Below are 15542 nucleotides of genomic sequence, written 5' to 3' on the forward strand. Positions count from 1 at the left end.
AAAAAAAAAAAAACCTTCACCTAACAATACACACCTTGGTAAGTCTGATAGCTACACTATGTGGGACCACCAAACAATTACCGGCATCTGACAAAAAATCGAGGTTACGAATTGGCACCTGCTAACAACTGAATTGAAGGCAGATATGCTACCACTTTTTTTATTAATTTTTTTAAATAATATTTTTGTTTTTTACACAAACAGCACCGATTTAAACTTTTTGAAATATTTTGGGTCGGCTACTTGCAGAGGAAGTCACGTGATCGACCTGAAAAGCCTACAGTATTTCCTTAGTGAAAAAATATATATATATTTTGGCAATAACTCAACAGCTAGATATGCTATCGAGTAAGGACAAGTATTTGGGTAGTTCATGGATCAGAAAGAACCACCGATTGCGGTATATCACGTGATTCATCGATAAGCTGATCCGGTATAAACAACTGTTGTGGTGCTTACTATAACCTAGCTTTTTTATGCATTCACTCAACAGTACAAGAGGAGATCAAAAGGAGAACACGGCCATCTAATTAAGAGCTCGTCTTCTTCCCAAACCGTTATCGATTCAATATATACAATAATTTATTTTGTTTTGTCTTCTTTCTGCGTTAGTTCTCCACACATACTCTTTTAGCCAGGCTGTTAGCACCTGAGTCCACCACGTTATCTACCCCCATCTTACCGTCCACCTCAACACCTCGTTTGAGGCCATCGGTACCGTTCTTCTGCATCTTGTTCTGAATAATATCCGCCACTTCGAACTGGTGAGCGTGGATGAAATGCAGCCATCTGGAAAGAGAACTGCCCTTGAGATAAGCAGGGTTCAGAATTATGTCTCGAGAAAGAGGGAATCGGGTCTGGATTAAGAACAAGCCATGGCCAATTCGCCACTTGCGAAGAGCATACACGATTGCCTTTACGTTCTTCTCATACTCTGTGAAACGTAACTCAAGGCCATGGAATCGGGCACTCTTCCGGTCAACCACATGGAACATTCCGGATGCGTCCTGCTGCTCCAATACCACGCTGAAGCAAGTCTCGAATATTTCAGTTGATAACCTGTAAGCTCCTCGGAGAGTTTCCAGTCGCACAGGAGCCGCGCGCACAAGTGTAGTCTTGATAAGGTCGAATGCACTCTGGCACTTTTCTGTCCAGTCAAAAGGTTTGTTCCCTCCACACAAGAGAGCCATAGGGCGAGCTACCAGTGCAAAGTCGGGGATGTAGCGTCGGTAGTAGCCTGCCAGGTGTAGGAAAGATGCAGTGTCAGTGGTGTTCAAAGGTGCACGCCAGTTGACAATCGTACAGACCTTAAGGGGGTCAGGACGACACGTCTGCTTATCGACAATATGTCCCAATAGCTCAAGTGACGACTTGAACATGTCAGACTGGTACTTGTTGACGTAGATGTGTCTCTGACGAAGTACTCGCAGAACATTATCAAGATCTGCGGTGTGTGTTTCTCGGTCCTTTGAGCAGACAATTAGATTGTCAAACTCTTCAAATGCAACACCACTCAGGCAACCACCAAGCTGATCCAATACCTCAGAAAGCCCTAAATGGTTGTCCCTGTCTTCTCTCAGGTCCAGGGGAAAGATAGAGATGACATTGTTAGAAAGGCCAGTGGGCTTCTTGAACGCCTGGTAGTATCCTGAGAATAGGTGAAGTTTCGAGAACACTCCATTATGTCCGATTTGAGACAAAATTTCGTCAGTTTTCGGCAACCAGAAACGGTCGTTGATAGATCTGTCGTCTAAAATGCGATGGTCTGTGCACATTCGGAACTCTCCGTCTTTGGAAATGATAATTAGCACAGGGGCTCCGTAGACTGATTGGGTAGGATCCACCAGTCCCTCTTCCAGCATCCGATTTACGTGATACTCCACGAACTCGGTTTCATGACGACAAAGACCGTAGTTGACACAGAAGGGAGACTTGGCCAAGTCAGGCGGAGTGTTGACAACAATGTCCTTGTTCTTGGATATGAGCTCCAACTCTTCCCGGGAGACAGCTTCTGAGTCGCGCCTTGGCTTCACCATACACAAATAAACTTGGTTGTCGGGGTCGTAGATGAGCTTCCTGCTCCGTCGGAGACTGACGTGGTAGGTTTTCGGCACACCAGCCATTTTTCCCACCTGCAATCGTCTCTGTGCAAATTCGGCTGCTGTTTCTGCGACTCCCTGTCTGACTTTGTGAAAGAAGTGACTCTCTGTCTGCGAGTTGAATTCTGGACACCAATAGCTCGCAAAGTTGCTCTTGAACTCATGCCAGTTAGAGAGGATATTCTTTGCCATGCTCTGTCGCCACCAAAGACCTGCAGAACCAAAAAGCCGAGAGCCCAAAAGATGAGGTCTGGCATGGTGTGGGACTGGAAACGTACACAGAAAGTTCTCGACAGCAATCAGCCAGTCATGGGCAAGCTGTGCATTTTGCGACACTAGCACGGCGTCTCCTGTGAAGATGGGTATCGTATGAACCGGGTAGATGCTTCTGAGCCAGTTGAGATATCGGGCATGTTCGTGAGAGAAGTCTGGCGATTGCGGGGTCGGAAGGAACGTGACTGCTGGCACGGACGAAGTTGTAGGGGCGGTAGAACAAGTGGCGGAAGAGTGTGGCGACGTGTTATTTGTACTATCCGAGCTGTTCATGTGACAGTAGAAGTATAGATGTTGTTGTCGGTTTGTTTCACAGACGGTGTGTGTAGGTTGCTAGGTGTGTAGCGTGGGGTCAGCGACTGTGTGTGTGGGGCAGTTATCGTGCTGTATAGCTGTTGATTGTAGTGACTGGGTACTGTAACTGTAGTTGGCCCTGCGACCAACCGTGGCGTGTAGCAGTGTATATATAGCCTCTCTTTCTTTTCAAATCATTTTAACCGAAGGTTCCAGGTGTAGTGCTTTTGGGTTTCGGAAACGCACCAGTGGCGAATTTACTCACGTGCCAGTGGCGAGTCGAGTCAGACCAACGTCAGCTGATGCATTTTACATGCAGACTCGCGATTTCAACGAAGAGGCGGTGTACAAAGGTGTCCCCATATTTTATTTATACCGTCCATGGCCCAGTGGCTTGATTATCCTCTTCACCACGGTTGTTTTTTTCTGATTCAATAGGCCCCGCCAGTGCCCAGTTTCGAAAGAAGGCTGTGGAACAACAATAAAAAAACGGCCTGCTTGCTACGAGATAAGGTTCGACGTTTGATGTTTTTTAAGGTTATCTTGCCATTTGGGTGAGTTCTGAGATGTTTCCAACAGAGACGTGGTTTGCTACCCAACGAGCCATCTTTCAGTTCAGCACCCTCATTCTAGAAGCCTTGTATCTTTGTCCGAGAAAACAACTAAACATAACGTTCCCCCGGCTGCTGACTCATATCCCGATTTTGATATTCATATTTTAACTCTGCTTTCCTACTCGGTACTACTGAAACTCTAAATAATGCGATGCCTTGAATGTACATTGTACTTCTGACGTGCTTCTAGAAGCCGTGCGACACGTTAAACGCGCTAAAACCGAAAATCAGATCCCCGCGATCCAGCACTCGTGATCGCCAATAATAAATGAGGCTAGCATTATGCTACTAATAGCCAGCAATCAGGCTACCTTGGCAGCCCCGAATCTATACCTAAGACAATGAATGCCAAGCCCAGACGATAAGAGAGAAACAATTGAGCAAGAGAAACAATAATTGATCGAGTGTTCAAGGGACGCCTCGGCTGAGTTTCGTAGCCGTGTTCGGCGTGTTTTATACACGCAAGAACCCCTTGTACATCCCAGGACCCTCGGTAACTAGTAGCGACAGCTGGCTAGTATGGCTATACTCTCTGATCAAGTAGGCACCCCTTGAGGAATAGAGCACAACATCAGGCAAGAGAGATCTACCTACTCAAGTAATCTACCTACTCAAGTGAATTTACCACCACGAATGAAAACAAAACCTCTTCGTGGAGCACCATTGATGTCCAAGATGGTACCACTTCATAGCTACCTTATCTGTTCATGCCAGAGAGTATATACATATTGAGCTCCTGTAAAACGCATTCATAAATCTATAATTTATAATCTATAATCTATTATATTCTCTATGTGCAGTTGGTTAATGGTTAATTATCGGTCTTCTTCTTGTAGTAACATGTCTTGTGGTAGGGAGTGTACCGCTGGGTATGTCCTTTTCGAATGATCTCCAGATGCTCCTCAAAAGACACAGACGGAACATAGAGAGGCTTGTAAACAGGGATCATGATGGGTGCGGGTCTGTAAAACCAGCTCTGACGATCAACATGATTGTCGTCATCGTCAGCATCGCTCCAGTCTTCGGGATCAGACAGTTCGTATGCTGCATGCTCGTCTTGGGCAGTAACAGACACAGAGACAACCTTTATAGCAGTAGAAGGGGTTGATTTCGTGACAGCCTTCTCGATAGAGTAAGATAAGTCTGAAAATTCCCGCTTCTCGCTGTCAACGAAATGATAATTAGGTGTAGTGTGTTTCTTGGAGGCATTGGCGCTGTTCCATTGGGTCACAAAGGCCACGGAGGGGGTATTGGACTTAGAAGAGAGGTTTTTCATGTTGAGAGAGGTGATGAAAGATGGTAGAGAATGTCCAAGGGGAACCCAGGGGTTATATATCAACCACTGACTACTCTATGTGATATTCCTGTTTAGGTAGGACTGGGAACATACACTACAATGAGGAGTTATCAGAACTATGCTTCTTTTAAGTGGTCAACATAATTAATAGATTAATCTGTAAAGAATTACCGTCAATCGTACATTGGTTCGTTAAGACTCTCTTGCGTCCCTTTCTTGTCCATATCCAATGCCTATACCTTATCCATGCATGATTGAGCCTATACAGTGAACATGGACAACTACAGAAGTACACGAAAAACGCTACAAGTGGGGCAATTGTTTACTGAATAGTAGCGACAATACTTTGATTGAATAATTTTCTATTCAGATTCAAAACTGTACTGATATGTTATGGTATTATGCATCTACTTGGAAGATGAGAACATGAGTTGTTGTACCACCCAAGAAGATAAAAAACAGAGGTAGAAATTAACCCCAAATGAGCAATTATATACTCCATTTGTCAATTACGCTTTCTCTGTTTTCTTTTCTTCTTCAGCCTCTCTGGTTTTTGTTTTATTCTCAATGACATTTTTGCAATGTCTGTTCTATTAGAACCTAAGGTGATATATGTTTCATATCCCCATAAAGCCCCTTCATTTCACTTCGGTAGTTAATTGTATCACTCTCAATGGCTTCACTGATAGCCAATACAACTGTGTTCCTGCTAGCCTATGCTACCCTGATGTCCCTTGCCCATAATACTACAATACCCACCATCTACAGAAGCTAACCGGACATGATACAATGAAAGCCCAATGATAAGACAGACACCAATTCTTGCTAACCACCTGCGTTGCTTATCCAAAAGGTGTAGGAGTTTCTACAATTTCGTTGCGTTAGACAATTGGTATTCCACCCTGTGTTGAGCCTTGAAGGAGAGAAGATCATCCTTGGACAGAAGTATAGGTTTCTCAAACTCAACAGAGGCAGCTCAATGGTGGTTCCCTTTTGCTCCAGATAATCAATGAGGGGATTTCATGAGACTCGCCAGCCTGGTAGTTGACAGTGGCAATCTCAATGACCTCCTTCGAGGGTAGCTCAATCAATACCTTACCGGTGGTGTGCACAGAAGAGAAGACGGTCTAATTCTTGTAATTGATGAATGCAGAGTTTCGTAACACAATGGTCTAGCTCTCGAGGTCCTTTGTATCGTCGCCATTGTACTCAGATCACTCCTTGGAGCATACAATGGCCACGGCCTTGGCGTCCTTGAAGAGTCAGTTGCGTGGGCAGCTCCTCCCGTCGCTCAAGTGTTCTAGAAGTCGGGGAACTCGCCTCAGTAGAAGAATTCGGAAACAACCTCCATGACTGACTTGCCGTCTCAGATGAGAAGACCTCGAAAAGCTACAGTCTTACTGGTAGCGGAATTCTTGACAGTGCTGGTCTAGGCAGTGGCGAAAACATCGCCATCTGCAGAGAGTCGGCGCCAGGCATCATCTTGAAGCCGTCTGATAGAAGTACCAGGAGCTTTGTAATCTTTTTCTGCACCTCTTATCTTCTGCGTCCGTCTCTGGTACTGTACATACTCCCATCACCGATTATTCTCCGGGAAAACGCCCTCCAACCCCAAAAAAGGCCCAATCCGGGCTCTCAGATGTTTCAATGCTTATGGAAGTTTCTGGAGCTTTGTTTAAAAAACGAGATATGGTGGCAAAGAGAGCAGCTATGGCCGAGGTCGCTGTGTAGTCATGTGGTGCTGACTTTGTCATCCCATCAGTCCACGATTCCTTTATGTCCAGTGTGCGTTGAGATACGTGATAATAACCAAACAAGCAAGTAGGGGACATATAAAGATACAAGCCCAGGTTTTGGTCTTGCCGTACGCTTGCTCGAGGTCATCGACTTCTGTTTATACACTTGTAGCGTTAATTGACTGGAATACGATACACCACGGCAAAACAGTAGATTTTGCAGCACTAATGATACCAAACTTGAAGAGTACAGTATATACGGTACAATACTTACAAACATAACCATCACTACTTGTTCTCACATTCAATGCTTACATCATGCTACTTCTTCAAATGTAGTTGGTTAGTTGCGGTCCGAGTAGTTGGACACGCGCGCCAATGAGCTCCACAGGTCGCACTCTTACCATGGCTTCTTATGAGTCCTGGATCAAACTAATGGGACACCACTCGATGCTGCTCTTCTGTCTGACGTTTCTGCTCACTCTGTAAAAATGATCAGTGTGTTTGCTAGCTGCCATGTGGGTCAGGAACTTTTCGTCATGGGTAATTACAATCAGCTGGAAGTTCTTCTGACTGCTTCGAGCATCAATAATGTTACTGAGACCCTTAGCAAGCGACTCGATGTTGTCACTGTCAAGGTTGGTTGTAGGTTCATCGAGAGCAATCATTCCACAATTGATTCCAAAACACTCGGCCAGCGCAAGTCGAATGATAATGGCAGCCAGCACCTTCTGACCTGCCGAACAACGCCCTCTCATATCGAGTTCCGCGTCGCTCTTGACCATAACTACTCGATAGTTGTAGGACCTGTTCTTCGCAGCTCCAGGCTTGTCCTCATCTGATCGAATCAAAATCGTGTCGATATCTGTTCCGGAATACGTGGCTTTCCACAGCTCATCAATGATCGTGTTGATCTCGTTCATCTTCATAGAGTGGTACTGCATGATGGCGGAGTCAAGTGCTTTTCCGTATTTTCCAAGATCCTCGTTGGCAACTGTGGTAGTTTTCAGAAGAATCAACGCCTTTCTGTACTTCTCGTGGACATCCAAGAACTCAGATTTCAACTCCACATTGAGATTTCTCAGCTGGTCATCCATCTGCCTCATTTCTCCAAGCAGGCCAGCGTGTTTAGATGAATAGGCAGAGTGCTGTGATCGCAACTGTTGGGACTTTTGTTGGTATTCGTCTCGATCCCGGACAGCCTTTGTTTCGTCCAATTCGCGAATACGCCCCTCAATCTGACTCATCTCGTTAGTTAGTCGGCGAACCTCCAAGTTGTCCTGCAGATTACGTTGATGTCCCTTCAAGTCAATTAAGGCCTTCTCTTGAGTGGCAATGTCTTCGCCCAGCTGAGTGATGCGCTGAGTCAGGTTCTCGACCTCGCCCTTGGCTGAATCTGCTCGTCTTCCTGTCTTTGTCAGCATACTCGCAATGTCCAACTCCTCCAGCTGCTGGATCTGCTGGCTCATATGGCTCAGTTGATTGGCGTCATTCTTGACATCCTCCAGCTTGTCGGAAATAGCCTCCATCTTGTCTCCGTTAGTCACCCTCATTTCAGACAATTCGTTCTTCAGTGACTGAAGTTTAGGCTCAATCGATTCAATCTCCTCTCGGACTGTTCTGATTCGAGCTCGACATTCTTCAATCTTCGTCTTCAGACCCGAAATTTGTTGCTGAAGCCCTGTCTTCTTGGTTAGCTGGTTCTTCTGGGTACTGAGACTCAACTTTTTGTCCGATATCTGGCCTTGAAGGGAGGAGAACTGCTTTCTCAAGGCCTCTCTATCATCTACCAACTTTTGACGCTTCTGGTTGATACTCTTGATTTGCGAGTTCAAAGAGGAAGCCAAAGAAGGTAGATCAGAGGTTGATTCTTCAGAGAAGTCCATCAGGGTCGAGTATTCACCCTCGAAGTCGGTCAACTCCTTTTCTTTAGAAGCCACGTCGCTTTTTAGTCGCTTGACGTCTTCAACAGCCTTCTTCAGCACCTCCAAATCCCGCAGCTGACTCTCCAGCAGCGACAGTGACTCCTCCTCCTTTTCAAAAGCCGATTGGCCTTCAACGACCTCCTGTTTGAGCTTCTTGAGCTGTGCAGACACACTCTCCACGCTCTCCTTCAAGTTTCTCCACTCCCGCACCTCTCCGGAAATACCCTGGACGTTATCAAAATCGGACTTGATATCCTGGTATTCTTTATCAGCCCGTTCTTTGGTATCGGGAAGAGATATAGTCTTCTCTTCCACGTGGGCAAGAAAATCAGTCAGTTCAGTGTCCGAGAACTTACGCGAGCAAAGTAAGCAGTTGTGTTGAGCCGACTTGGCAAGCTTCACTGCAGTCTCATAGTACCTCGCGGTGAACATTGTGGATTCCCGGTTCTGGGTGGCGACCTCTAGGTCATTGGAGAGGTTCTCTAGCGTCGATTCGTAGTCATCAATGTTGTCCTCCCCTTCGCCTAGAACAGCAGAAATGGTTTCGTAAAGCTCACTGAGAGTTGCGTCCTTGACAAGTGATTCCTTGTTTAAGATGTCAAGACGAGTGGTGAGATTTGCTAGCGAATCACGTGACTTGGATACAGCCCCCTGCCCCTTTTCCACCGCATTCTGATAACTTGACAGCTTGGCTGTATAAGTCTTCTCGTCCGTGACGCCCACCTCATCATACTGCTTGGATAGCGCATCTTCCACGCCCCGCAACACGCCCCGCTGCTTAGCCAGCTCCGACACCAGCATGCGGTGTTCAGCTCGCTTCTCCGACTTGCTATTGAACTCGGCTAGATCAGAATTACATTTCTCCAACCGTTTACTGAGCACTTCGGTCTGCTCATCGCATGACTCAATCTCAGTTTCAAATCTCGCCTCCTCCCCTTGCGAATTACCCTGAAGTCCTGCCAACTTCTCCTCCAGTTTCTGAATCACGCTTTCCTCGTAGGCGATCGTTCCTTCGACCGTCGGAATGGTATCCATCTCATCTTGCAGACGCCTGACCTCATTTTCATAGGAAAGAGTGGAAGCCTTGTCGTGGTTGATTTGTCCCTTCTTTTCCGTCAAAGCAGTGGATAGCTTGCTGATCTTGTCGGTCTGATTACCCTCTTCAGCTTCTGCTTCTTTCTTGACCCTTTCAAGGTCACTTTTGAGGTCAGATCTCAATTCATTCAAGTCCGAAGTGTTCCATTTCTTACCAATCTCCTCGAGTAGAGATTCTCTGGCGTTAATCTGGTTCTCCAGCTCCTGTTTCTTGGCCTCCCATTGACCCACTTCAACGATGGCAGAGTTGTACTCTAAGCGATGACCCTCCATGTCTTTTCTAGCATCTTCGGAATCCTGTTTGAGTCCAGACACGGTCTCTCGTCGGTCATCTAGTCGCGAGTCGAATTCAGACACCTGTTTCTGCAACTCGTCATCAGAAACTGTCAGCACTTCGGTACAGTTCTTCTCAAGCCTCTCCCTCTGTTCACCAACCACCACTCGATCTCTCTTGAGCTGCTGGACTTCTGCCAACACCTGCTGAAACTGCTGGTTACTCTGAAACAGCTCATCGGACTGCTTTGTCACCATCTCCATCTTGGTCTCAAGCTCGTCCGCCTGGGACTTGTAATCCTCAATCCTCTCGAGCAGCAGATTCGCCTTCTCAGCAGCTTTATCGGCCCTATCCTTATCTGCTTTGAGGTACTCTGTCGTTTGTGTTTGAAGCTTGATCTCCACATTCTTTTCTTTTCTGAGACTTTTGATAGAATCCAATGCCTTTGTGAATTTGAGAGCCTCGAAAATCTCGTCAAACCGCTTCTTCAACACGGCTGGCTCGGATAGCGGCCAGAGTGACTCCTCCTGATGACAAAAGATGACATAATCGAGAATGCTCTTCGAGACACCCAAATAGAGCGGCATCTGGGCGTCTAGTTCTGCGCACCGCGTCGACACAGTAGTACGCTCTCCGTTGTTACTGGCCATCAGCTGTCCCTCCAAAGTCTTGAATTGACGAGTATTTTTCTTAACAAGAACCTGCATCGTTCGTGTACATATCATTTGTATGCCATTGACGTTGGTGAATGCCAGTTTAACTTGTCCTAACACTTCTTTCTCTCCACAGATTTTCGGATCGTGGATGAAAGCACCTCCCTTGGAGTGAGGAGGAAGGTCACCGGTAGTGGCGTATCGCAGACATTCGATGATGGTGGTTTTTCCAGAACCATTTTGGCCAACAATGAGTGTCAATGGTTTGTTGAAGGTGATGGTCTCACGTTCGGTATTATCGAAAGAACGGATTCCCTGAATGGAAAGCTGAGTTAGTATTGATTGGTGTGTGACTTGCAGTGGTACGAGCTCTTAATGATGTCCGCAGCCATGTGACCAGAATTGAGCGGTAGCTATTGCGATGGAGGACATGCGACAGGATGAAAGAAATATGAGATAAAGGAAAACAATATAGATCAAGATCAGTGCCACGAGAATGTCCAATCGCCATGGATCAGATCAGATAAAGCGGAGCACATTTTTACTCAATCGTAAGCCTCCTACCGTTGGCTTCGAACGGATCCTCGTGTTGATAGAGATGGATCATTTGATCGTTACGTGAATCAATCTCTGCAAAGATTCACGCACAATACATCAACTTTGGAAGTACACCAATACATCAGCAAAGTCCTTCCAGATCCAAAAATTAACACTCCCAGACATGTTCTGATCAAGTGAAAGGCCAGAAACTGTGATATAGCTGATGCTAATCACAAGACACCCTTCTGGCCTTCGCAGTCTTCCTCCACACACACACACACACCTTGCACGACTGCACCTCCGGTTTGTTGTTTCTCTGATCGATAAGATGAGCAAAAATTTATGTGAGGAATCCCATGATCCGCCTGCTCTCGCGTGGCAAAAAAAAGCCGTCTTTGTACTCACTTTCGAAATCGAAGACATGTTCAATGCCAACCGTATGGCGTCCAACTGGAAGAGTGTAATGCAGTGTAGGTTTTTGATAATGTGCTTAGTAAGCCAAGTTGTTGTGATTACCTGTACACACAAGTTGACCACAGTAGTCCTTCTCGATGTGTTTAATTTGATAATTTCCAGCTCCTCGATGTCTGAACGAAAGTATCTCAAAGTAGATTGGGCTGAATTTAAAAATAAAAAATAAAATAAAAAATAAAAAATAAAAAATAAAAAATAAAAAAAGGTTGACTGGGCTATAGTGTGTGTATGTACGTATGTACGTTACTAAGTATGTATGTACTGTACTGTACAGTATGTACAATACCAAGTCATGTTGCAACTTGAGAGCAGACAGGATATTCGTTAATAATCTCGATTGGATCCAACATTTGCAATAGATACCCTTTCAATTTCCTTACATATATACATATAAATGTACAGCATCTTCCTTTCTTACTGGAACAAGATCTCCGTACAGCCGATGAAGATACACACATTGAAGTGCTGTTGTTCCCAAACCGTGCACGCTGTACCAGGTAGAGACCTTACTGAAGTCGTTTTCTGTCATCCATACTTGCATCGATATAGGTCCCCAACATCCTTTCATCAAGTGCTCACTAGTTTCATACGAAGACACATCCTTTCCCCGTTTTTGTCTGGCGATGTCCGAAATCTTAAATCCGACTGTGATGCGACATTCTACCCCGCGAACATGGTTAAATACGAGCTGGCTTCTCTTCTTGTCAACTGCGCACACAATTGGTTATCTGCAGCTCGTACAGCTGGGCTGCCCTGGGCTTTTTCGCTGGGGTTCTACAAGACTTCATTGCAGAGTGAGGGTACCTTCGTTTCGATTCTCGGTGGGGACGATTTAAAACGGTTGATCAATACAAGTTTTAGAGCAGAAGAGAAACCCTTGGGCACTGTCAGTCAGTCGTGAAAATTACTAATAATTCGTTTTATCCTCAAACAGGAATGACCAGCGAGATAGAGAGAAAGCTGCCTTCAAAGACTTTGATGTAAAGTTGATGATAAAGTTGACCATGCCATATTTTACTCGTATACTACTTCAACTTGTACGAAAGAGTTGAGTCATGTGGAAGACCAGCAGAGATCTCAAATTTGCTGTACAAGTAGATATTGTATCTTAGTTGTGGCTTTCTAACTCACTTGATTAATATTCACATTCTCAGTTCACATTCTCAGTTCACTTGATGCGATCATAGGCGATATCATCATAACCTGTGGCAGGCCACCCCTTGCATTAGACCGGTGGGGTCTGACATATCGGTTCATGCAAGCCTTCAATGCTCGTGGGCTGCCATATGTTGATCTTTTCCTGTGTTTTTTAAGTCGCTGTTTTTTCTAGATACCAACGAAATCAGTTGTCTTCTCCTGATGGACTATAAACACATATATTTTCGCCTAGCCTGTTGTGACGTCACCAACTTTAAATGGAGTCATACTGAAATAAGCTCCAGCATAAACTTTAGACACCTCCCAGTTTTTAAAACGCTCCATGTTTGCGATTCGAGGTGTACGACGTCAATTACCGCTCTACAACACCTATCGACTTCGTCTTTTTTGCACCATGGACTCCTCCGCCGTTAAACAACCCGAGTGGCACGCTCCGAAAGAGCCTCAGTCTCGTGACACCCTGAAGCTGTACAACTCGTTGACTCGATCCAAGACTGCTTTTGTTCCCATTGCTGGCAACAAGGTCACCTGGTACTGCTGCGGGCCCACCGTCTACGACTCCAGCCACATGGGCCATGCCCGAAATTACGTTAGCACCGACATCAACCGACGAATTCTACAGGACTACTTTGGATACGATGTTCTGTTCGTGCAGAATGTGACTGACATTGACGATAAGATCATCATCCGAGGCCGACAGCAACACCTGTTCCAAAAGTACGTTGAGGAGAACAAGGGTCTGTCTCAGGAGGTGCTGTCAAAGGTTCTCAGCAGCTGGAACGATTTCGCCAAGGACAAGCTCGGTTACACTGATGAGGTTGCCGATTTCGAGAAGTACGTGGAGTCGGAAACAACTAAACTCAAGTCAATCGAAGACGCCAAGTTCAAGATGAACCTAGCAAGCGCACAGGCTGCTGCTAAGGCTCTCACCGACAAGACCGTCACACCAGACATTTTCTACCCTGCTGTCAAGGATGTTCTTGTGCTCACACTGGATCAGGAGCAGGGCTCCACCGTGTCGGACCACAAGATCTTCCGAGAACTGTCTGCGTTCTGGGAGGGTGAATTCGACAAGGACATGGCAAAACTCAACGTTCTGGCCCCCTCTGTCACAACTCGTGTCTCTGAGTACGTTCCTGAGATTGTCGAGTACGTGGAGAAGATCATCGACAACGGCTACGCCTACGTCAGCGATTCCGGCGTGTACTTCGACACCGCTGCCTTCGACAAGTCCCACGACTACGCCAAGCTCCAGCCCTGGAACAAGGGCCATGCTGACCTGATTGATGAGGGAGAAGGTTCTCTTTCCAATAAGACTGGCAAGCGAAATTACTCTGATTTCGCCCTGTGGAAGGCCTCCAAGCCCGGTGAGCCCTTCTGGGACTCTCCTTGGGGTCAGGGACGACCTGGATGGCACATTGAGTGCTCTGTCATGGCTTCTGCCATTCTCGGTCCTCAGATGGACATTCACTCTGGAGGTATTGATCTGGCATTCCCTCACCACGACAATGAGCTTGCCCAGAGTGAAGCCCATTACGACTGCAAGCAGTGGGTCAACTACTTCCTTCACACTGGCCACCTACACATCGAGGGTCAGAAGATGAGCAAGTCTCTGAAGAACTTCATCACCATTGACGAGGCCCTCCAGACCTATTCTCCGCGGCAACTCCGTCTGGCGTTCGCCCTTCAGCAGTGGAACAACCAACTCGACTTCAAGTCTGCCCTGATTTCCGAGGTCAAGTCCGTGGAGTCCACCTTCTCAAAGTTTTTTGCCAAGGTCCGTGCTCTCAAGGGCGAAGTTGAGGACAAGGTTTCAAAGGGTGTTCTTGTTTCCAAGAAGACCGGCCCTGCTGAGCTTGCCCTGCTGAACGCTCTGTCCGACTGCAAGGAGGCCGTTCACATTGCTCTCTGTGACAATCTGGCCACACCTGCTGCTATTCAGAACATGGTGCAGCTTGTTGGCAAGGTCAACCTTTACCTTGGCGAGACTTCCACCGAGAATGTGCGAACTGAGATTCTGGTTGATGTTGCCACCTTCATTAGCAAGATGTTCGCCGTCTTTGGTTTCCGAACTCGAACTGACAACCTGGGTTTCACCGAAGAGTCTTCCGAGGCTTCTTCCGAGGCTCTGATCATGCCCTACCTTACCACTCTGCGAAACTTCCGGGACGACATTCGAGGTAAGGCTATGGCTCGAGCCGCTCATCTCGAATTCCTGCAGGCCACTGATCAGGTGAGATTCGACCTGCTTAAGCAGGGCGTTTCCCTTGACGACCGTGGTGTCGGCGAGCCTGCCCTGATCAAGATTCTGTCCGATTCTGAGAAGCTGGAGCTGATCAAGGCACAGGAGGAGAAGGAGAAGCGAGCTGCGGAGAAGGCTGCCAAGCGAGAGGCCCAGGCCAAGCTGGAGGCGCAGAAGGTTGCCGAGAGAGAGGCCAAGGCTAAGATTGCTCCCAAGGATCTGTGGAAGGATGACCCCGCTTATTCGCAGTGGGATGAGGACGGAATCCCAACCCATAACGCTGAGGGTGAAGCTATTTCTAAGAGTCTCAAGAAGAAACTTACCAAACAGCATGAGGCCCAGAAGAAGCTGTATCATGACTACGAGGGACAGATTTTGGAGTAAGCGCCCAACCAAGTGCGACCAATTACGCATAGCGTGCACCACGTGAGAGTGTTGGGTTCATCAGTGTGGAACAAGAGTCGTTGAGACCAATGCAAATAAGAGCTCTCTTAGACTCGTGTGGTCCTAATGGCATATTAACCCGACTCTGTTGACTTATACCGATACATTTATTAGTAGAAGGAGTATATAGGATTTGAAAATGAATTTCTTGACCGTGTAGCTGTAATAGCGATGTGTGATGAAACACTCAGCTCGGTACAACATACTGATGCGCAAGGCGGAACCACAAACGATCACAAGCGAAAAACCGCTGTCAAAAAAAAAACATGACATGTACATGAATCTCTTTTGATGAGCAACTACACCAGAAGAGTGCAATTGGTACGTGGTGTCCCTAGAAGTGAGTTGTGAGCTGTTACATTAACTATATCTAATCACATACTTATGATCTTCAATACTCTAGGTAAACGGTGGTGAATGGACC

The 15542-nt window shown here is 46.4% G+C and overlaps 5 protein-coding genes and 1 pseudogene across 5 annotated transcripts; 2 read left to right on the plus strand and 4 right to left on the minus strand.

Annotated features, from left to right (window-relative positions):
• Positions 1 to 608: 608 nt before the first annotated feature.
• On the minus strand, positions 609 to 2645 carry YALI1_D18475g (uncharacterized protein; the record flags this gene model as incomplete). The annotated part of the gene is made up of 1 exon (XM_502848.3): positions 609 to 2645. One exon carries the CDS (start codon positions 2643 to 2645, stop codon positions 609 to 611), a length of 2037 nt encoding a protein of 678 aa, XP_502848.3.
• Positions 2646 to 4091: 1446 nt separating this feature from the next.
• Positions 4092 to 4556, minus strand: YALI1_D18495g (uncharacterized protein; the record flags this gene model as incomplete). The annotated part of the gene is made up of 1 exon (XM_502849.3): positions 4092 to 4556. The coding sequence occupies one exon, from the start codon at positions 4554 to 4556 to the stop codon at positions 4092 to 4094; it is 465 nt and encodes a 154-aa protein (XP_502849.3).
• A 1410-nt stretch (positions 4557 to 5966) lies between these two features.
• On the minus strand, positions 5967 to 6059 carry YALI1_D18510g (Compare to YALI0D15224g, Misc non-coding, no similarity; annotated as a pseudogene).
• Positions 6060 to 6726: 667 nt separating this feature from the next.
• On the minus strand, positions 6727 to 11223 carry YALI1_D18555g (uncharacterized protein; the record flags this gene model as incomplete). Its single annotated transcript, XM_502852.3, has 2 exons — positions 6727 to 10587; positions 11206 to 11223. 2 exons carry the CDS (start codon positions 11221 to 11223, stop codon positions 6727 to 6729), a joined length of 3879 nt encoding a protein of 1292 aa, XP_502852.3.
• Positions 11224 to 11668: 445 nt separating this feature from the next.
• Positions 11669 to 12175, plus strand: YALI1_D18566g (uncharacterized protein; the record flags this gene model as incomplete). The annotated part of the gene is made up of 1 exon (XM_068282715.1): positions 11669 to 12175. One exon carries the CDS (start codon positions 11669 to 11671, stop codon positions 12173 to 12175), a length of 507 nt encoding a protein of 168 aa, XP_068138816.1.
• A 579-nt stretch (positions 12176 to 12754) lies between these two features.
• On the plus strand, positions 12755 to 15058 carry YALI1_D18577g (uncharacterized protein; the record flags this gene model as incomplete). The annotated part of the gene is made up of 1 exon (XM_502853.3): positions 12755 to 15058. One exon carries the CDS (start codon positions 12755 to 12757, stop codon positions 15056 to 15058), a length of 2304 nt encoding a protein of 767 aa, XP_502853.2.
• Positions 15059 to 15542: the final 484 nt, after the last annotated feature.

This window comes from Yarrowia lipolytica, chromosome 1D (genome assembly GCF_001761485.1).
Source record: "Yarrowia lipolytica chromosome 1D, complete sequence".
In the NCBI taxonomy this organism is placed as follows: Eukaryota; Fungi; Ascomycota; class Dipodascomycetes; order Dipodascales; genus Yarrowia; species Yarrowia lipolytica.